We start from the raw sequence: 21,470 nt of genomic DNA, 5'->3' as shown, positions 1-21,470 counted from the left end.
CTAAATTTTTCGAAATTCTGTCACTGTTAGAACCTGCGGAAAATTAAACTTCCATCTTGCAAATGCAAAAACCTAATTCTTAAATTAGGTTGCGAAGGTTTGCAAGATCACAAATCGGCACTTTTAAATAAGTGTGTGAACGTCATTGTGTCACGCAGTAACTGTGAAACCCAAATCAAAATAACCACAGTATTGGCATCAGACCAAAACAGTGCTACACCGAGTTCCTAAAATAAAACGTGCACTGACCGCCGCATAATTGTTTTCCTATATTTTCTTGTGTTTTTGCGAAAACTAAATAAAACCTTGGCATATCCTTTGATGTTACTCGAAACTCACACCAAAAAACAGGCCGCTGGCACTTACACATGTGATATGCTAAATAAAGAACGTCATGTTACCAAAACTGTCCTTTCAATTTCGTCGACGCATTTTAAGAAACCCAAATTATGGCCAATGTATTATTGCCTGCGTGTCACGACCGATAAAGACGAGTCAATTACGCTGTTACAACGAATTTTGTGGATTTAACTATAATGAATATCCAGGGGTGCCCGCAATGTGGACATATACAAACTTAGCGAAAAAAAACGGAAAAGGCCTGTATTTGACGTGGTTTACAACATTTGGATGTGGGTAAAACTGCTTAAAATACCCAGTCACCAATAAAGGTAAATCTTAGATATACGGACGCTCGTATTTTCGAAGAAGACTGCCTACAAAATAAGGACAAATCTTAGAAATTAGAGATTAATTCGAAGGAACCAGTGTGCACTTTGTCTTGAAGCATTTGCAGTATCCTAAAAAAGGACTGCTATATATAGCGACAGATCCGGCAACAAATAGCGTTTTTCATACGAATCCTATTCGTGTTTCATTGTCTTGACTTGGCACAAATCAGCAGTTCTAAAACTGACACTGGTTAAAATACACTTTTGCTCTATTTTGCGGGGGTTTCGAAACAAAAATCTTTGCACATGCTCTGATGACGCACGGAAAAACGGATGGGCAACAATCATGTCAGTTGCTGCGAAAAGCGACGTGTTTTAATTTTGTAAAGACATTAAATGCCATCCGGATCTGTCTGGTTTATTATTGTATGCTGCAAGGTGGCAACGTTGTCACGAAATTTGATGGGCGTTTATCGCTGCGATCCAAACTTACTTGCGTAACGTCTCTCACGATGAACACTGGGTTTACTGCATGATAACAGGAATCCGATTTGAAAGACCCAACAAAAGCGTTAAATGTAAGACTTTCCACGTTGACCGAAAGGTACCACAAAGTGGAAATCTGTGTGTCTGCTAGTGTAAAAGCTATCGCAGTGCCACAGTCAACAACTACACTATGATAAGACCTTACAGGTCGAAACAGTGTGTACACCCTGTCTGCAGCTCTGTAAGACTTTTTGTTCCAAACATTTTGAACTATAGTTAAGGCGTGGAATTACCTCAACACATTCGTGCATTCGGTGTTGAATTGAAGGCATCAGGGTGGGCAGACATGGAAATCTTAAAACTAAATCTAGATGGGCAACAATGTTATTACGCGTCAGTACGTTTTTTGCATTCAAGTTGCATAACTTGAATTTTTTTTGCATAACTTGACACAAAGGAACCGAAACGTGTTTCTATACATAGCATAAGTGAAAAGTTCACGGAAAACTTTTAAAAAAACCTGAGAAATGGAAACCGGCAGCCACGGCTCGCGTAACCAGAAATTCGTGACGTGACTGACGTAACAAAGGGATGAAACAAAGCGTTCTCGGGATACCGGGTCGTTAGGTCGTTTGGAATTAATTGTTGTGGAAGTGGGTTTTGCATGGAATTGTTTCCTACACGAAAGGAAAGTTTCAGGAAAAGAATTTTAAGCTTGTGGATATGGACAGATGTTTAAAAATCCTGTATATATTACCGGCTAACTTGTGGTTTCGATCGATCGATTAACTCTTCTTTTCGTTTCCGAATATAATTCTGAAAAACAAATACAGATTTGTCGGTCAACAACCACCTGTACAAGTTGGTTCCTGCAGTCTTTTCGGACAATTTCGCTAAAAGAACCAGCAATGTGTAATGATTATAACGTCAAAAAAATGAAAACTCGAATGGAATTGCACATGTACATAAAACTCCCTTTCAGATGTACGTATTATGTTCCGATACCAGACCAATCCCCGCCCGAAGCATATGAATGACGCGGATAAAGTTGACTAGGACATATATGTGTGGAAGTCACAATGAATCAGATTTATACATACTTGCCAATCGAGTCTTGCCATCTAAAGATAAAAACCACCTAAAATAGTTGCATCTAAGGGCTGTCTAATAACTGTAGCTGTATTATAGTTCTTCACAACTCTTTTTCCTTTACGAGTATTCCGCGTGGCCTGCCTCTATGGTTAGGGATAGTGTCGCACAATACATGCCAAGAATTGGATTAGCTTTCTAACTTATGCGACACACAAGACATTTTCATTGAATTTAACTTGTCGACAAGAAGGAATGTGGCAATGACCAAACAAAAACATAGTGTATTTTTGGCAATAGGAAGTCCTATCAGCAGAACAGCTGAAAACATTGTACATTTTTACCTTTCAGGCGTAATAGAAACTACACGCACTATTTTTATGCTAAAAATTCGACCCGCGGGCCTTATCACCTGATTAAAGCCGGCCAGTGCCGGATTAACCATGAAGCAAACAAGTCACGTACCTTACGGCCAGTTAAAATTCCAGACCACATGTAACTGACTTTATGACGTAAGTTCAGTAATAAAGAAGTGTATGTATCAAAAGTTAATCCCCAAGGAAGCTTGACCTCGAAAACAACATTGGTCAATTTTTTGGGGTCGTATAGGTTAATGTATATGCAGGTAATTTGCCTCAGGGCAACAAAGCCCTTATCCAACACTAAAGTTGGCCGTCATTTAAAAACTTTGGACAACCCTGCTGTAGGACGAGGTTGTCAGCACGGATTACTGAGAAAGGCAAACAAATAATGTGTACTCATTTCCGTTTGCCTTTCACAGCTCCTAACGTAGTATAGCGGAGCGGTATGACACAGTCTTGATGGAAGGCTTAACCTTGTTGGGTTTTACGTTTCAAAAACTCCCGAACTATAAAGAGTGTCCCATGAATGCGAAACCAAGCTAAAGTGCGCGCAGGCAGAATAGAAGACCATAATTGGTTTCAGAACGAAACGAGCTTTCGAATGAGTGCACCCTGCACGTTCAAATTACCCTTAAAACTCTTTCTTTCGCCTACGAGCTGGTGTATACGCAACCGCAAATTGGTTTACCACGTCTCAAATGTGGCCTTCAGTTCATTTCCAACTACATTCTCAAATCTTCTACCATAATTTTAACCCATTCCACGAGCAACCTATAAGCCTACGTGCGGTTTCCAGGGTATAGCATCCTGTTTTTTCGTGAGAAATGTCGTTTACAAATATGTTTGTGTGTGCATAAGGCTCCTTAAATAACACGAAAAAATGCTGACTAAATATGCTGAAAAAAAGTTAAGAATAAGTGACGGTTTTGTTGGCCTTTAAGTGTAACAACAACGCAAGGTATACAGAAAAACTACAAGTCTAGACACAATGTAACCAAAAAAAACTGTTTTGCAGAGAGCAAAGTCATTTATAAAATGGCAATTATTGGAAACAAAAAACCTAAATAGCAGTTTTGCCTTTTGGCATCAGCGGTTAATGTACAACGATTGAGAAAAAACGGTCAAAGAGGAATAGAACTCTTGAGTTGTGCGTATCTAGTTAAAGTGCTGGCGAATGAACGCGGTTGATATGCGACCAGATTCGCCCGTGACACATCGCACACGCGGTTTGCGAACGGCCCCTTTTTTTCTCTCTCACTCCTTGAGCCATGAGGATAGTATTTATTGGCGCGCACAGCTCACAAACTCCAGATCGTGAATTTTGTAGAGTCATAAGAATTTTTCTACTAAAAACGATCTAGTTTAATAACACTCTACTGGTTGTTTGAGTATGTGAATATAATAGCTTCAATCTTTTTTGCAGGTTTTTGTAGCGTTTTTCAAAAATTTACCTCGTAAAGTGTTTCAAGCAAGAAAGTTCAACAATGGATGTGAAAAGGTGAGATCTTTATAAATAAATCAAACCAGCGCAGTGCAGTTGTTGTCCTTTACAGCTTACATGCGTGCCAGTATACAAATAATATTGATAAATAAATTAGTTACAAAAGCGCTGCAGCAATTTATAATTGTTATGCCAGACCTAAAAATTGCGTTTTTTTTTGCAGCAACGCAAAAATCGAGCTCACCAAGTCCACGGAAGACTGGAAACTAATTCGAGAATGCTTTGTCAATTCCTTTCGTCACTACCCGCTCTACAAATACATGGTCCCCGACCCTTCCAAGAGAGACGCGTTTCTTCGCGCGTACCTCGACGCAAATTATGACGTAACAGTGGGAAGCGGGGAAGGCATCTTGTTGGGCGTGAAAGTTCACGAAGATGGCGCGGATAAAATAATCGGCGGTGTGTTGTTTGTACCGCCATCTAGCGACGGATGTGGGTGGGCGATTGGGAATGACGAACCTTACTGGGAAGCTTACGAGAAGCACGGATTGGCCAAAATATCGCCAGAGGGACTGGAACGTGTGAAAAGGTAGAGATTAAACCATTTAACTTGACTATTATGTAAGCTGAAGACAGATGGCCACTGTTTCGACCTGAAAGGTCTCATTCTATATTAAACCACCACATCTTCTACATTGGCTTGAAACTTACGCCGTAAATAAGTAAAAATACGTGTTGTTTTTGGAACCCTAACGTAGAACAGCTTAAAGTTGTTTGTGACAACATAAGTATTTTTCTCTTCAGGTATGAAGCGTGGGAAAACAAGCATATTTGCACCAAACTTGGTACGACAAAAATCCCAATGTGGAACGGGCTTTTTTGCTCCATCGAACCTCGGTACGCGTCCAAAGGTGTCGGGAGCGCTGTGTACAAAGAAGCCATCCGCGTCATGTCACAGGACTGGAAGCAGCGAAAGGCGGCAGCTCGTAAGAACAAGGTCGTGAGGATCAACTCTCTAAACGTCCTGGACAAGCGCAGCGACAAAACAGGCGCTAGCAGCGTGCACGAGTTCATCCGTAGTCTATCCCTCAAAAACTTGCACTGCAACGCTCTTCTTCACCACCGAGTCACGCCGCAGTTGCACGCCGCTACTTGCCAGGAAACGGTCGCCGTTCGCGAGGACTCAAGCGCGCCCCTCGTGGTTGCTATCAGTCACAGTGATCGCGCAGCCCGCTTTCACGCCTCAAACGGTTTTAGTCCGGTGTTGCGCATTCCCTACTGCGACGCCGACGGTCAAGTAGTATTTTACTCGCATGTTCTTGCCATGGACCCTTTTAGCACGGGCAAAATAGCCGCGTGCAAAGATAAACTCAATACATTGAGTGAAGCCCCGAAAACACAATCGCTGTCTGAGATGGCAATAACGAACCACATCCAGTACATCGAAACGTGCTGAATAGTTGAGGTGTCTTTGTGCCTTATTTTCACGCCAAGCGTATGCAATACCTGTTACTCTACACATTCGACGTTTTTGTTTGTCAGTCGTACTTCAAACGTACACACTTGCTGCATGCATTTTATGTTTGATGCCATGTAGACTATATCTAAAGTGCGTGTCGGTAGCCGTAAATACATCATGATTTAAATTGACACCAACTGTGTGTGTGGGAAGCTTTTCGCAGGACGGGTCGCCAATGATAAACACATGTGAAAAGTGAAGGATATATTTGCGATGTAATTGTAATTGATAAAGGTAATTGCCCGAGCCAAAAATGTGGCACTTTTGTGTTGAAATGGATTGTGAGAATCATTTGGGTTCTTTTTCGTTATTGAAATAAATTCCTCATTGTTTTGAAACTCCGCGGTACCAAGGGGATTTATGAGCGTAAATTAATTTCCCCTTTGTGCCACATCGGCTTCTAGGGGTTGGTTATGATCTTAATAAAAAGCGAGCATTTTATTTTGTTTCAACGTCACTTAAATTTCAAACTCTCTTGTCCATTTTCGTGCATCTCTCATTATTTTTAAACATCAGATACATTCAAAAGCAAAATGTGAATTAAACACTTTTTGTGGGTTTTTACCATCACCTGAAATAAATAAATATATAAATGCTGTTTAGTAACGCAACAACAATATACTGGTAAACTTCCGCACTAACGCAAACATAAAGCCGGTGACATGTTTCATGTGGTTCAAAACCAACCAGTCACGTTATCCCAGGCTGTAACGTGGATGCAAAACAAAGGACCGAAAATTCTCAAATTCTCTTTTATCTCAATTGCTCGATCGAGTTTGAATTTGTGTAGGCTATATTCTTCAAGAGATAAACGTTATCGTAATTTTTGCCAAATTGAAAAACTTTTTCAATGTTCGCCTGATTCACAAATTATCCTTGAAGTTGCCATTGACAAATTACGTAGCAAGACCGCGACTTTTCCTTTGAAAATTCGCGTTGTCGATGAGTGGATCGTGCATTATTAGGAAGTTTACTTAATTGTCGATCCAATTCGCTGAGATGTTGGCCATCTCTGCCCATAGGACATACAGCCTTTTCCGTTGTTTGTGCAATAAATTCTTACATAACAACACTACATTCACAGGTTTTCTTGTAGTTCTTAAAGACGAGGCTGTTCCACTATACTTTAACAGCGACATGGCCTTGAGAAGTTGCCATCATGGCCATATCAGTTAGGTTTCTGCCGATTTTCTGCATATAGCATAAGTAGTTTCATACTGCAAAAAATTACAGTAAAACCAACCCACGCATATAGATTTTCAAGACCATAGCAATAATAAGCCTGGGTAACTAAATGTATTTCGACAATTAATATACAATGCTGCAGACAGGGTGTGTACACGCACTGTTTCGACCTGTAAGGTCTCATCACCTAGTATAGGGTACCCTGCAGATCGACGTTGACCGAAAGGTACCACAAAGTGGAGACTAGTGTGCCTGCTAGTGTGAAAGCTAGCACAGTGCCACACAACAGCTGCACTGATGAGACCTTACAGGTCGAAACAGTGCGTGTACACACCCTGTCTGCAGCTTTGCAATATTATGGCTTTTTTTGCACATAATATACAATGTTGTAAACTTAATAACCTTTATCGTTTGTTGTTCTTATTGCTTACGCAAAAGTATATGTTAAATATTGATGCAACGACGATTGACCGATTTACCGCCCACGTTGAATATGTCCTTGGCAACCTTTGTGAAAACAATAGAACAGACAAAGAGTGGCAAACAAAACAGCCAATCCCACATGTTCAAGGCATGACTCACCGACTCTAGAGGGAATCCTTCCCCAATACAAAGCAACCCAGCCATATAAACTCCTCCTATTGAAGGCACTTCAAAGATTCAAATACAATCGTATAAATATGCAATTAGCCACAGTTGTATTTCGCAATACAAACTTTTTCTTGAAAACGCTCATAGCAATGTAGGCTGTTCTGTTTTCGCATAAACAACGGGTTTCGACGGATGGCGGTTTTGCAAAATATACCAAACATTTTGCTGTTGTGCAGACCTTGCTATCGGTGCCATAAAATATTTTTTTACGAAACTCCCCAAATATAAGACAATAAAACTGAAGGTGCAGACGTTGCAGTGAATGTGTATTTAACCGGAAACAAACGCGACAGCATTTACTATACAAGAACTTATTACTACTACGAAAAAACTTTGTATCGATGTTTCGGTGAAGGTTTTTTTCCAAACCACGCAACGCAATAAATATTGCAGCGAAAAGAGCTGTGAGTCACAAAGCGACAAGAGGTATGTGGCACATTCCATTGGCGTATTTTGCTCTCAGTGCAAACAGATCTAGTCAAACAAACCCAGTCGTGCGAACTCATGAGGGTGCTCAATAACACACCCACGCATTGCCTTTGCACACACAGCCACTAACGCGAGGAAGTCGTGGTTACCAATCAACACTGCTTACACAAAAACTATGCCCCCACGGCCAGCAAAAATGCAAGTAACAATGCAGGTTGCGATCCGCAGGGACAGACTTGGACTGGCGCATTTATTAAGCTATTTCGTAGTGCTGCTAAAACGAAAAACACACAACCAATTTGGTTGAAAGAAATAAAATTTCCAGTGCTCGTTATGGTTTGCACGTGCATGCAGGAACGAATGGGCTTCTTATACAAAAAAATGCCACCATAGAGTAAACTTTTCAAACGAAGGTCCCATGAAAGGTACTTGGCCCATAAGAAAGAAAACGCACACACTTGTATATGGAGTGTTTTATAAGAGCGTTAATCTCCTCTCGTCATGCTAGCCTAGTTTATTGCAATACTTTATTCTGAACGACGATTGGTTGAACATCACCTCAAAAGAAACAACGGCAGCATTTATCATGAGCTAAATTAACAAACCTATCTTCAATAATGTGATTGTCGCAAACAAAGATGCTGACGACGCATTGTGGAGGATATTTACTTACTATGAACGATAAGAGTTTGTTGGTTCGCTTGTCAACCGCTATAAGAGTCACGGTGAAATGCTTTGTCCAAATGTGTTTGTGCCTATATTAGCTTACTTCACAGGGATCCGCGTACAATAGGGAGATATTAATACACCGCGAGGCAAGAGTTTTCGCCAAACTTGATCCACATATAAGTCTGTGTAATATAGAAATTTGTTGGAATGATAACGATTTGGTGTGAAAAGAGCAACCACATGTTATTTCTTGTTATATATTTCCAATAAATTACTACATAAATTATAGCGAAATCCAAACGCACGCAGAGTGTGAACGATCAGCGTTATTTTGGGTCTCAGACAAGACAGAACAGATCCGTCGGCACCACCGAGCAAACAGGCTGATTCCTGCTGTCTAAATGACATTTTCTCTTAAACTATAGCGTTAATTAATATTTGCACAGGTTTCTCTGTTACATAGGATTATTTGTAAATTAAGTTTGCGAAAATCTCTTTCTCCCAGTGTATTAGTATTTTCCTATTGTACGCTGATACCTTTGTGAGGATTAGACTAATATACGGCTCGTCAAAAGATGGCGACTAACGCAATCCTGCCAGGGATTATGTAAACAATCGGCAACATTGGTCAAGCGCCCGACCCATATATACCGAGGAGAAAACCTGATCGGGATTCGTGCCCAGGATATCCAGGGTTCAAATCCCGGCGTGGCCAAAAAAATCGAGAACATCGGCCAAAGCGCCCAACCCGAACAGAAAGTAGAAAACCCTGGACAAAATCCCTGTCAAGGATATAACTGGTTTCGTATCCCGATGCGAGAAAAAAATAACTCTTTGTTGGCGAAGTGTTCTCGTTAACTTACCGTGCTCCGTCTGAAAAGGCTTGTTCAAAATTGATGCGCCCTTACCTAAAGGTTAAGGCTTATCCCATTCACAAGTTTCGCTGTTGAAGTATTTGTTCTTTTCTAAGCGTATATGACAAAGTTTCTCATTTCGTTTTGGTCTGTCGGATACCCTGGTGAATTTGGTAAATTATGTGTATCACCATATCAAAACTTTACGATATGATTTATGGTGATTTATCCACATCGAGCTCCCGGTGAGGTTTGAACTCACGACCTTGGGCTAACCAGGCCCAACGCTCTACCAACTGAGCTACAGGAGCTCGGCGATTTCACGGGGTATATTGTGGCCAAGGTACACTGGTGCAGAAGCGCACAACTTTCCAGGCAACCTACACATATACGTAGATATAGGGGATCTCTACCAGTATAATCAAACAACGCAGTGTGTGTCGGGAAAAGTGGCCGATCCAGCTAGACTACAATGCGTGGTCTGCTAAGTCTATAAACCTAATGTATGCTGGGGATGTTTGCACAGTTAACGTGTTTTGGTCAAATACACCGGGCCGTATGGTTCAAATCTAAAGGGTTGGCTCCATGGCGCGGCCTAGTGTTTGCATATTAAACTTGTCTAAAAGCGCATTAAGCCGCCGCTGTACGAGCCGAATACAATCAAACTCTACAGCCTACCCCCTATTATAAGCACATAGGGGTGGTGCGGTGGATACTTTCGTCGATAAATGTTCGTACAAACAGAGTCGCAAGCTCTTCTTTTGCATAAACAATCTTATACCACACTACTATCGAATGAAATCAAACCAATTCGGCCGAGGATGCTATGCGAAATTTAACGATAACTCACTCCAACCCGAGTCAAAGCCACACTATGGTGTGCATAGCTGCCCATTTTTTTTCAAAAAACACAACGAACAACCACCTATAAATATTTTACTGACACAGAGCATGGCAACTTGTATTTCAATTTCAAAAGTAGGTAAACAGGCATGGAGCATTACAGTGTCAGGTATGAGTAAAAAAAACAAGCTTGTCCTGTACCATATTTGGCCATTGAAATTGAGGTCCAATTTTGATAGTAATCTACAGCCTATAAAAAAATGTAAATACCTCAGAAACACAGCATAGATGGAGAATAACTAAGTGTTTTTTCCTAATCACAACATGTTTAATATTTTGGAAATTGTTTTGACAAAGGTGGCACACCATTTATGTGTAAAGTCTTATGTGTGTATAAATTCACAGTGAATAACAGGTAAAACTGTGCTTAACACTTGTAATGGATTGAAAAATACAACTGGGGATAAAAGGTAAAGAATTGGAGTTCAATGTTTGGCACACAAATTCTAATTATGTTAAACGTCTTGAGGATTGTTACAAAGGTGCAGATTGGTCTGCATTGAAATTAAATGGCATTCAATAAACACACAGTATTACTTCATAGTGCAAAGAACTGGTTGTAATAATTTTTTAGGTAAACATCACATAAAGATAATGCACAAACACTTTTCCTAAACAAAATTTTCCCTGTAGTTTAAAGACAATAATTGTGCTCTTCAATAGTACGTTTACAGAATACAGCTCAGTGAATCGTGATGCAACATAACCTAAAGTTGACTAGTCAGTGGGGGGTATCACCATCTACTTTTGTTAAATATCTAAATGGTTTAAACCAAATTCAAGTAGAGTTTTCTTTGTGTTCTCCTGAATTGAGACACTTTGTTTTTCCCACTTCACCTTGGCTAACTCAATTTTATCAAGAAGTGAGTCAAGTGCTTCTGTAAGAACCCTTTCATAAGCTCCCTTCAAATAACAGAGAGTTTAGGCTTGGAAATTTTGTTTAATTGTGTTTCACATTACTTTAAGTGAGCCTTGTTTCTGCTCAGCACAACATTTAAAAATGCTATTTTATATGTAAACGTAATAGGTATATCTATAGGCGTATCCAGGGAGGTTCCAAGGGATCTGGACCCCCTCCGTTTGTGAAATAATTTTGTCCGTTTTAATAGATAAATAAACATAACAGTAATTTTTTGTCGCAATCCCCGTGAAAACCAGAAACTCTCAACAGCAACCTAAAAATCACGTCAAGCTTAAACTAGCAATTTGTTTCCAAACACGGAGCATTGGAGGTTAACCTTAATTTAAGGCTCTAAAACGGGGAATTCCCCCTCCCCCCCACTTTAAAAATCCTATAGTGGTATATGGTATATACTGACATATAAAGGTTTGTTAAATGATAAAAACAAATGTTTTTACAGAAGATTTTTGCCTTATTTTAAAATGCCTCTTTGTTTTTTCTTACAAAATAACAAACTGTTGAATACTCCAAACTTTATTTTAAAAAAAATCAAACCTCCATCCCATCAATTCTCATCTCAAGATCTGCAATCCGCTTGTTTTTCTCTTTTTCCATTTTGTCTTTTTCATCCACGGTTTTCTTTAGGTCTTGGCGCACATGACTTAATTGTTGTTGCAAGTGACTAACCTTTCAAAATTTTGTACAGTGAGGAAAATACTAATCAGGTTCTATCCATTAAGATTTGCAATCAGGTTCTATCCATTAAGATTTGCACAAACATGTTGTGGACATGTAAAACAACTACATTTTCTTTATTATTAGTGATTAATTTGGGTGTTTATTAAAATTTAAATGCAAAAAATACATAGGAATATTATGAAAATTAATATTCTAAATATATCGAAAAAACCATATGCGAAAAAAAATACATACTCCAAAATCAACATCATATATGTCACCAGTAGCATCAACGACCTAGTTTCAGTAGCAGGTAAAAACATTTTAGGATTTGATATTCTACCTCTGCTTCCAGTTGATGCAGTCTTATCCCCATTTCAGTCTGCATTGTCTTGTACTGACGGGTTAAATCTGCACTGACATCTTTTTGTACAATTCTCTGTTCTTCCATGTTTGTTTCAGCCACTTGAAGCTTTTTAGTCGCATCTGCAGCAGCAGCTTGCGATCGTCTTGCAATTTCATTACGGTGAGCTGCGACAAAAGCAAAGTCAATTAAAGTGCATCAAAAAAAATCAAATCGCTTTTTTTTTACTTCACTAAAGTTACCATGCACATGAACGATACTGTTATACATAAAATGGCATCATGAAGTTCAACTGAAGACGGCACTTACTAAACTAAGTTCTTTGTTGTATTTGAACATACAAAATGTGTGTTTCAGTGAGTTATTTCTATACACATTCTAGTGGTTTGAATCTATCACATATAAATGTATTATTTATCACATAGGAACCTAAATGGTCTTTCAAGATATCAATTTCTCGCACAGTTTTCTTAAATTTGTCTTCTTCTTTTGCTTCATCTTTTTTTCCCTTCTTGCCTTTCTTTTTTCCCTTCTTTTTCTTAGGTGGCATATTGATTTACAAATAAAATACACCAAATTTGGTGGTAGGGCCTATATGTTTAGCCAACATTTAACAATTAGTTTTGGTAACTTCTGCTCATGAAAAGAATAAGAAGTTAACCACACATATTTTAACGCCAAAAATGTTTTATATTTACAAGTAGGCCTATATATTATATTAGATAAGGTTACACACATAAATTGCGCAATTTTAGCAATCTACAAAAAAACGTAGGCCTATATTGAACCATTTACACCAGTGGCAACCTGGCAACCACAATCTTGTTTAACTCGAACGTTGATTGGACAGCTCGCCACTCGAAGCGCAGAGAGTTGGATACCGTACGCTGTTTATTTAATAGCTTTCGTTCAACTTAAAAGACTTCCAGTTCAAAGTTGCACAAGGTAAGCAGTACATTTGATTCACAAGTGAAGCTATTCTATATCGTTGCGTTGGTAAAACATTACGTGTGTAACAACAGCTGTGGCATCTTAACAACAAGCTTCTGCGCAGGCGCCGGGCACATGCTCAGTTGCATGGGTGGCGACTGCGCCTGTTCAGAAAAAAAAATCCCACACAGCGGGAGATACAAATATGTTTGTACAGTTAGCACAAACTGTCACAATAAACATGACACAAACTATAAAGTGCATTACATTTGTAACGTATGACATCCTTAGGCTGTAGATGACAGGTCAACACCGGTCTTGAATATGTCCGCCATCTTGGTTAGCATCAAGCATGTACGATACTCGTAAATAATGATAAACAATACAAACTTTAATTTCACCTGAAAGTTTTGTCTAATGGGAAACTGTTTCGTTGAATAAGTGTCTTGTTTGTCATTTTTGGCTTGCCATCCCACAAACCTAAAATTATTGTTAACTTTTGTGTACATAAAGCACAAAAGCTAATTACATTGATATACTTCAGTGCTTCTTTCAGTTATGTTCACCCATACTAAATTTTGTTACATTTTCATTTATCATAACATTGTGCATTGCGATTTACTATCTTTCACACTGGGTTGAAACATTCAACCAGTAAAAAAGTTTCCATGCATTTCCATGCACTGTAGCAGGCCTTTGTAAGTTGTTTGTATGTTTATCTGTTACCAACAATGTCCCCACATCTTAGTATTATTTATCTGCATTTTTGGAAATGACTGATTTGTTATTAATTATACAAGCCTTAACAAAGGTAAATTGGTGATGTTTCTTTGTGACAGGTTTGTAAAGTTGCAGTATGGAAGCCAGACTTGATCAACTTGACATCATCAATGTTGGGTCTCTGCCATCAGGTTTAGTTATGAGCGATGATGAGGCTGATGGTGATGAGGATTTTGGTTCTGATATTTTAAATGCTAGTATTCAGGTAATAAAAAAGAAATTAGTAACTAGCACTATTGTAGTTTTTCTGCACAAAGTAATTGTTGCATGTAACAGATGGCGAGGATTGTATATCGCTCATGTGTTCTAAAAATTATAGATTAACAGTATGTCAATAAAAGAATTTCAAAATCAATTTATAAAGCTATTAAGTTTGGACCTTTTTCATAAACAGAACAGCATCAGTAACTCACTGGTAGGAACTGGTACAATACCGGGATTGGCTGCTGCTGCTGCCATGGTAACTTCTAGGAAAAAGCATCAACCCTACAAGTTCGAGCTAAACCCTGGACATCGAAAGCGCCAACACACTAGACTAATACGGTAAAGTTATAGAAATACGATAGTAAAGAATTTATCTTGGTACCTAGTACAAAGGTAATAATGTTGCTATAATTTTCGTAGCTTATCACATCTGTGATACAGGTTTTGCTGACAGCACCTGTGTTACTATCATAACGTTGGGCCAAGGAGGCAATGGGCCCAAATGTATTCCTTTCATTAAGTTTCTGATCTGCATTTGTTCATTGCAACAGGTTCCAAATATGGTGTTTGTACATATTACACAAAAACCATCAACTGTTAATTATCACAAATAAAATAGTGCTGCTGTTGCTGTCAGGTATTATAAATTCAGAAGAACTGTCCTTATGGCATTAAATTTAACATATATTTAATTGTAACCGACTCATCTGCCATTGAGCAAGACTACATGGTGAGTTGGTATGTCATAACCCTGAAGAAGAATGCTGTCGACTTGAACAAAATCTACATTAATTTTTTTTTTGCCAAAAGGACAGTTTATCTAAAATGACAAATAAGGATTGACAATTGGCATATTCTTTACTTTAACCATAGGAAATTGAAGCAAACCATCCATGAGCTTTGCACAAGATGTGGACAGCAAGCTATCGTGTTGTGTGTGTCACCAGGCAAAGAAAATCCAAGTTTCCGAGTGTTTGGATCATCTCCCCTTGATCAAGTGGTATGAGCACTAGGGTGTAACTCTGTGGTTATCAACCAGGCTGGGATGCCAATTTTTTGGGGTTGCGCCAGCTTTTTGTCATACTTACTTTGGTAACTGAACACTGTACAATTTACCAGTAATGCAAATGCAATGTCGAATAGAGGCAATTTTGTACATAAAAAAATATGATATCAACCCTCCATCTAATACAGTGATTCCCAACCTTTTTGTGGTTGCATACCACTTGGAGGTAGAACAATTTCGACACATACCACCTAGTTGCGTGTCACAATGTAACCTAGGGGATGAAGTACAAAAATTTTGAGATCACCTATGATTTTTTAAATTCGAACTATATACACAAATTAGATAAAGGTGCTTGCGTATCACCTAGAATGTCATGGCTTACCACTACTGGTAAGCGTACCACCGGTTGGGCTACACTAATCTAGTATCAGATTGAAAGGCTGATTGCAGTGATGGTCTCTCATTTGGTATTTAAATTTCCACATGAGTTTAGTAAGTCAGAAATGCTTGGCAACCACTGGTATAACTTCTCAATTTTACAGCTAACAAGTTTTGTGCTAGGTTAAAAACTGCCAAGGAGCCATCTTTCGAGATCTCGAAACAGAATTGCAGTCAAAAATACCCGCTAATCAGGATCAACACAATGACCACCAGTTTGAGTTGCCACCATTGATGGTTGATGGCATTCCCACAACGTTAGATAAAATGAACCAGGTAATTTTGGTTTGGCTTACCACATTTGAGACCAGCATTGTTGGCAATGCCACATAAACTACAAATAGACAAAAAATATGGACCCTATGTCCACTCTATTCTGTGACTTGCCCCTTGTTTGTGACAAAACAACATTAATGGAAACACTTTTAGGGTTGCTATGTTTGATAAAGCATTATCCCTGACAACTTTACGTCAGTTTTGTTGAAAGCAATTTGTTACCTTGCAACTGCATGTGAATTGTGTTGTTTTTTATTGATACAGAATTGTACCATAATAATTGTTATGTCATTATTTATACAAGCATTAAAAAAAAACATGGGACAATTGAGCACTAACGTTTCTCTCTGAAGCAAATTTCTACACTACAATCATGGACAAGTTTCAGAAAATCCAGACTTACGGCAATCATCCAATGTTTGTTATGATGAAAAAACAGTTCTTGTCACTACAAATACATCAACTGTATCAGTGTCATATTTTGAGGCAGAAAAAAGTTTTCTTTAATAGTGTTCATGTCTAGTTGGTGCAAGATGTTACCAAACTACTCCATCAAATGCATCTCCTCATACTTATTTTAGGCCCAGCTTCGCATGTTTATACCAGAAATGCTGAAATTTTCAACTGGTCGCGGCAAACCAGGTTGGGGTAAAGCGTCAACGCGACCTGTTTGGTGGCCAATGGACGTTCCATGGTCAAATGTTAGGAAAGATGACCGAGCACATGAAGTAAAACTAAAAGTAGGTACACAAAGCTAAGATTATAGAAGGAATTATGATGTTTGTTGTCTTCTGAATATTGGATAAATCATAGAAAAGATAATTAAATGTTTAATATAGCTATAATGAGTGGTTGAACAAAACTTGTGTGTTTTGATTGTTAAAAACAACACATGTTATAACCAGTGGTGGGATTCAGCCGGTTCGCGCAAACCTGCTCCTGGAATTTAATGACCTAAGCGAGCCGGTAGTTTACAACCGTATGTGTAGGCCTATGCTTCACTTCGAGCACTGTTTTCCCGCGATTACAGTGGTATGCTGCTAGTAACAAAACTGGTTGCTAAAATACTTGAAGCCCAACACATAACCCTGATGAAACCCCCCTATAACATGCAAACATCAGTATAATAAAATCAATTTGCGCCACAAGTTGCCTAGCTTCACTAAACGCCATTCCCACAATTAAATGTGCAGGTTTCATGGACTCAAGCTCTTCGGCAAATTGTGAGGAATTGTTACAGATATCACTCTCGTGAAGATCTTTTGACTGGAATGGCTTGTGAACACCTAAGCATGGTGAAACCCAGGTACAATAGGGTCACAGTACTTTTTAGAACTTGGCAAACAAATATGTGTACATTGTTAAACTTTTAACTAAGATCTATATTGCGCTGCAAACAGAACTGTTCTTTTAAAACAGTAGGGGTTTACCAACTTTACTGCTGTATGTTGTGGCATATCATTAAACCATTTAATGCTTAATTTCAGAGACAAATATTCACGTGTTTTTAACACCACACCTCTGTCAATGACACCACCGACTTTGGTGCAGACCGTACACAATGCTGATGGATCAGTATCCTTGGTTCAGGTAAAATAGCGTCAATCTTGGTCAACCTTAAGTTAATTTTAAGGGGTTTTGTCTGTGTTAAGCTTGACTCGGGACAGACCATCGCCACAATCACGCAGGACCAATCAGGGGCCGCCGTTGCCACTTTGGCCAATCAGCACGCAGTGGACGCGCCAATGGAAATGACGATAGACGAGGTGTGTGTCTAACTTTTAACCGTAAGAAAATTTTGATTTTTAACGATCATAATGGTTAGCGTCGGTAATGTGTTGATATTTATTTCATTGTGACGAAACAAGTGGCAACGCATTCGCCTTTGTTATAGATGGAATCGTCGGGTTGGCCGCTCGCAAGCCAAGAAACAATTAGCGACGCATTTGTTGCTAATGAGGGGATTTCCCAGCAGGTAATTACGCAAAAAAATGGTCGCAGTGAGCTTTTGTCAAGCACCTAGTTCGTATTTTTAGAACATGCCCGGTGGGGCGATAAGCGGTGCTGATGACGTCACCATCGCAAACGATGACGAGTCGTCAGGTGGGTATCTCAAAGCGTGCGGTAATGTAGTCATTTTCTGTTGAAAATTCCTCGTTTACAGCAACAATGGAATTTTTCTTAACTGTCCTCCAATGTGCGTTTCTTTTTACATTTCAATCCTTTGCGTTATATCACTTATATATCAACCTTTCATTGGTGTCAATGTTTCACGTCACCACGGTTGGACAACCGCACGCCATAATGACGCCATATAGCCGCCATACGTCGGTAAAAGATTTTGCGGGGCGCAACACTAAAACCCGTGTTCCCCACTTGCCTGCTGTGCTTCAACACGTTTACTATACGTTGCAGCCATGGTGCAGATTCCGGTGTCAGTCTATGAGAAAATTGCCAACTCCATCAACAACACTGGAGCTCCCACCACTGTTTCCATTTCGCCAGATGGGCGAATATTGCTGCAGCCCTCGATTATCGCGCACAAGTCGGGCAAGCAGCCACAGACCTCCGAGACCTGTGTCCCAGGATTGACCCCGTCGTCTACGTGACACATATTCCAAAGATTACGAAATACAGGGGCATCCCATGTCATTAAACGGAGGAAAAGGAGCGGAGATGTTGGCCTTTATTTTGATGCACGCGAACGACAGGACGACATTTCGAAATTTAATTTAGTTTTTGTTTACCCTGGAAATTCAATAAATTTGAAATATTTTTAGCAACGATTATCTATTTTTGTGCCTTGGTCAAACGTATTAGGGTAAAAAGTGTCGTAACCCAGTCGATAAATTGAATTATCCCTTTCGTACCGTTTGATGCAAAAAATGGCTTCTTTCTCTTATGAACATCACGTCGCTTTCGCAGCTATGTAAACAATTGCTTCGCACAAAGCAGCAACTCCGTAGTTTACATGTTTCCATTTTGAAATGTGGTTAGCTGAAAAATTGTGTTCCTGCTTGATATTGTTTCGTCGCCTTCACAATAAACTATTCAGTCTAAAACACGCAGATTGCTTTAAAAATCACGGGTACCGATAAAACCATTGTGCTCATGAGGTTTTTTATTCAAGAAAAATGTAAAGACGAAACTACTCTCTAGTCAAATCGAAAAAAGTATCTGTATGTCAATAATATTGTTACTGCGAGCACTTGATTGAAATTGAAAACTCGACCGTATTTATAATTATTGCTGGACAAAAAACTTTTCGGTGAAATAAAAAATTAGTGCAGATCTAACTTGTTTTTCCGTGTTAAATTGGAATTAGAGTTACCAAAAATTCGCCGATTAATCAACTAAAATTATGTACTTGTCCAAGCCTGGAGCTAGCAATGTGAGTAAAACTTATAAACTGACTGGAAACCGTAAAAGGAAATCATAACAATTCTCATTAAACGAGCTGGTTCGCTCAAAATGAGCTTGATCTATGCCCATGAAGCTAGCGGTATGAAAGAGTTGTATTTGTCTTCGGGGCCGTAGGTTGCCAACCTTTGTTCTAAACCTTGTGTCGCGGTAAAATGTTCGATTTTTCTTGTTATAGCTTCCCGAACATAATTCATTTTTGGAGCCGAGAAGCGATATTAGCATATAGGTCACATGCAAAATCTTTAGCTTATATGAACGCACGCTTGGTTTAATTGTTGAAGTTTCATTCGAGAGCTGGTAAATGTACAGCAGTAAGTAAGTAAGTAAGTAAGTTATTTATGTAAAAACTAACTCTCAAAGTGATCCATCCTATAATTGTAACTATATGTTCGATGGGAGATCTATGCTATATGTTTATAAACATTTTTATATGGTCAAAGACAAGACATATGAATGGCAACTGTGAAGAAAGCAACAGGCATAAGAGAATCACTATGATGTGAATCAGGGTCTCATTTCTAAGACACTGTATAAAGCTTAAAATCCTTCTACCCTTTAACAACAGAAAAAGGGAAGACTTGGACCTCTTGCTCGTACAGCAGGCACGGAATAATAACAAGCAAATCAAGAAAACCCGTTGTAAATGTATCGCACCAAATGACAGGAAAAATATTAAAATATTCCTGTCGAAAGAAAACAAGTAATCTTGGCGCAGAAACATGAACTAAGGCGAAGATTTCAGAAGAAAATAAACTGGTTGTATCACAAACAAGCTAAATCAAGACAACTGCTTGGTTTGGATAAAACCAAAGAAAGAAGGTAAAAAATGCAGAAGAGCAGAAGAGCAGAAGAGCAGAAGAGCAGAAGAGCAGAAGAGCAGAAGAGCAGAAGAGCAGAAGAGCAGAAGAGCAGAAGAGCAAGAGGCTATCGAGCCAAAAAAACCATCAAACGAAATATTCAGAATCTTGAAGAAGCAAACAAAATAATATTCAATAACTGCAGTTACGAGTGCGATAAGCCACTGCTAGCACGAAGATTAACTTTTGCACACACACTTAATTGGAACACGAAAATTCGTGACAAATAGCTTTAGAGAAACATTCGAAACGTGGAATTGAATTTTGTTTTTCAAGATCAACCACACGTACAAGAAAACTTGCTTCCGCGTAAACTAAAGATTCCCAACCACTCAGAGCAACACTGGGGCGACAAAGCTGCTCTTGTTGGACATTATGTCAGCAAGCATAAAGTGCTAAGCGCAAAATCTAGCGTATATGAATGCTATAATGCAACTTTCGTTAAACAACCTTTTTACAGAACACTTGACGAATGCAAAGCAAAATGTAATGCCATAACGAACGCAAAGGTCAACATTCAAGGCACGGTGTTGCCCAGAGTACGATGACTACAACCTATATTTTTGTTTTTATTTTTGCATTTAATTTTCCCCCCAGAGCAAACAGCCGACGCAAACAACGTTGACTGTTGCCCTACTTCCCTTTTTTTTTCTTGCAGAAATGTTGTCTGGATGTTAAGTATATGTAAGTCTGTGTGTGCGTTTGATTCCAATCCTAATGTTTGTTCTTGTTTTATGTTTGTTGTTTTAAGAATACTGACGATGCCGTGTAGGTATAGGCGAAATACATATATTCTCTAAAATAGTAACTTAGATGATTTTGCATTAATCTAGGTTATAGTACTAGTAATTATTTTTTGTAACTATAACAAACGGTTCTTTATAAGCAGTGCCCAGCGTTAAAAACATGTTTATATCTTCAAAGTTTGCCCTTAACTTTATAATTTTATATTCACAATATATCTCGACCGGTGTGAATTTTAAAGTTTAAGTGTCAGAGTGATATCGGTGAAAAAAGGGCTTCAAGGATTTATTAATACATGGTGTACACGGCTAGTTCCTCTAATGTAGGCCTTGTTGGGGAGTGGCACGTACAGTGAATCCTTGTCTCAAAAAATTTTAAATTTTGCACCACATTCCTAACTTTTATTCTGTTGTAAGTAGCATGGCCAAAGACACATAAGGTGTTTCGTTCGTTTCGACACACTAAATGCCTATTAAGCTCGTTTTTTTGAACAGGTCTCAAATATCCGAAGTTATCCCGCTGCAATACCAGCATTGAGGCATTGGGACATGAAATATTATTCAGGCGTTCTGAAATCGGGACATGGCCACTTGCCGTTTGGATCCTT

General features: G+C 38.9%; 3 protein-coding genes and 1 non-coding gene across 4 annotated transcripts; 2 read left to right on the top strand and 2 right to left on the bottom strand.

The window, feature by feature from the left end:
* Positions 1-4,051: 4,051 nt before the first annotated feature.
* On the top strand, positions 4,052-5,683 carry LOC145905876 (uncharacterized). Its single transcript, XM_082993196.1, has 3 exons — positions 4,052-4,106; positions 4,273-4,638; positions 4,854-5,683. Exons 1-3 carry the CDS (start codon positions 4,093-4,095, stop codon positions 5,503-5,505), a joined length of 1,032 nt encoding a protein of 343 aa, XP_082849322.1. The 5' UTR covers positions 4,052-4,092; the 3' UTR covers positions 5,506-5,683.
* A 3,910-nt stretch (positions 5,684-9,593) lies between these two features.
* On the bottom strand, positions 9,594-9,667 carry Trnat-ggu (transfer RNA threonine (anticodon GGU)). The gene has a single exon. It is a non-coding gene; the product is annotated as a tRNA-Thr (tRNA).
* Positions 9,668-10,301: 634 nt separating this feature from the next.
* Positions 10,302-12,831, bottom strand: LOC145906625 (dynein regulatory complex protein 12-like). The gene is made up of 4 exons (XM_082994082.1): positions 12,632-12,831; positions 12,182-12,369; positions 11,716-11,847; positions 10,302-11,162 (listed from the first exon to the last, which is right to left on the bottom strand). Exons 1-4 carry the CDS (start codon positions 12,750-12,752, stop codon positions 11,010-11,012), a joined length of 594 nt encoding a protein of 197 aa, XP_082850208.1. The 5' UTR covers positions 12,753-12,831; the 3' UTR covers positions 10,302-11,009.
* Positions 12,832-13,355: 524 nt separating this feature from the next.
* LOC145902605 (nuclear respiratory factor 1-like) lies at positions 13,356-18,889 on the top strand. The gene is made up of 12 exons (XM_082990642.1): positions 13,356-13,486; positions 13,972-14,117; positions 14,307-14,455; positions 14,990-15,116; positions 15,687-15,839; positions 16,421-16,579; positions 17,033-17,134; positions 17,262-17,429; positions 17,492-17,605; positions 17,734-17,814; positions 17,876-17,942; positions 18,255-18,889. The coding sequence occupies exons 2-12, from the start codon at positions 13,989-13,991 to the stop codon at positions 18,446-18,448; spliced, it is 1,443 nt and encodes a 480-aa protein (XP_082846768.1). The 5' UTR covers positions 13,356-13,486; positions 13,972-13,988; the 3' UTR covers positions 18,449-18,889.
* Positions 18,890-21,470: the final 2,581 nt, after the last annotated feature.

The sequence above is a fragment of the Ascidia mentula genome, chromosome 1 (genome assembly GCF_947561715.1).
Source record: "Ascidia mentula chromosome 1, kaAscMent1.1, whole genome shotgun sequence".
Lineage (NCBI taxonomy): Eukaryota > Metazoa > Chordata > Ascidiacea > Phlebobranchia > Ascidiidae > Ascidia > Ascidia mentula.
Note: the sequence above shows the minus strand (reverse complement) of the source record. Positions and strands in the feature narration are given on the sequence as shown.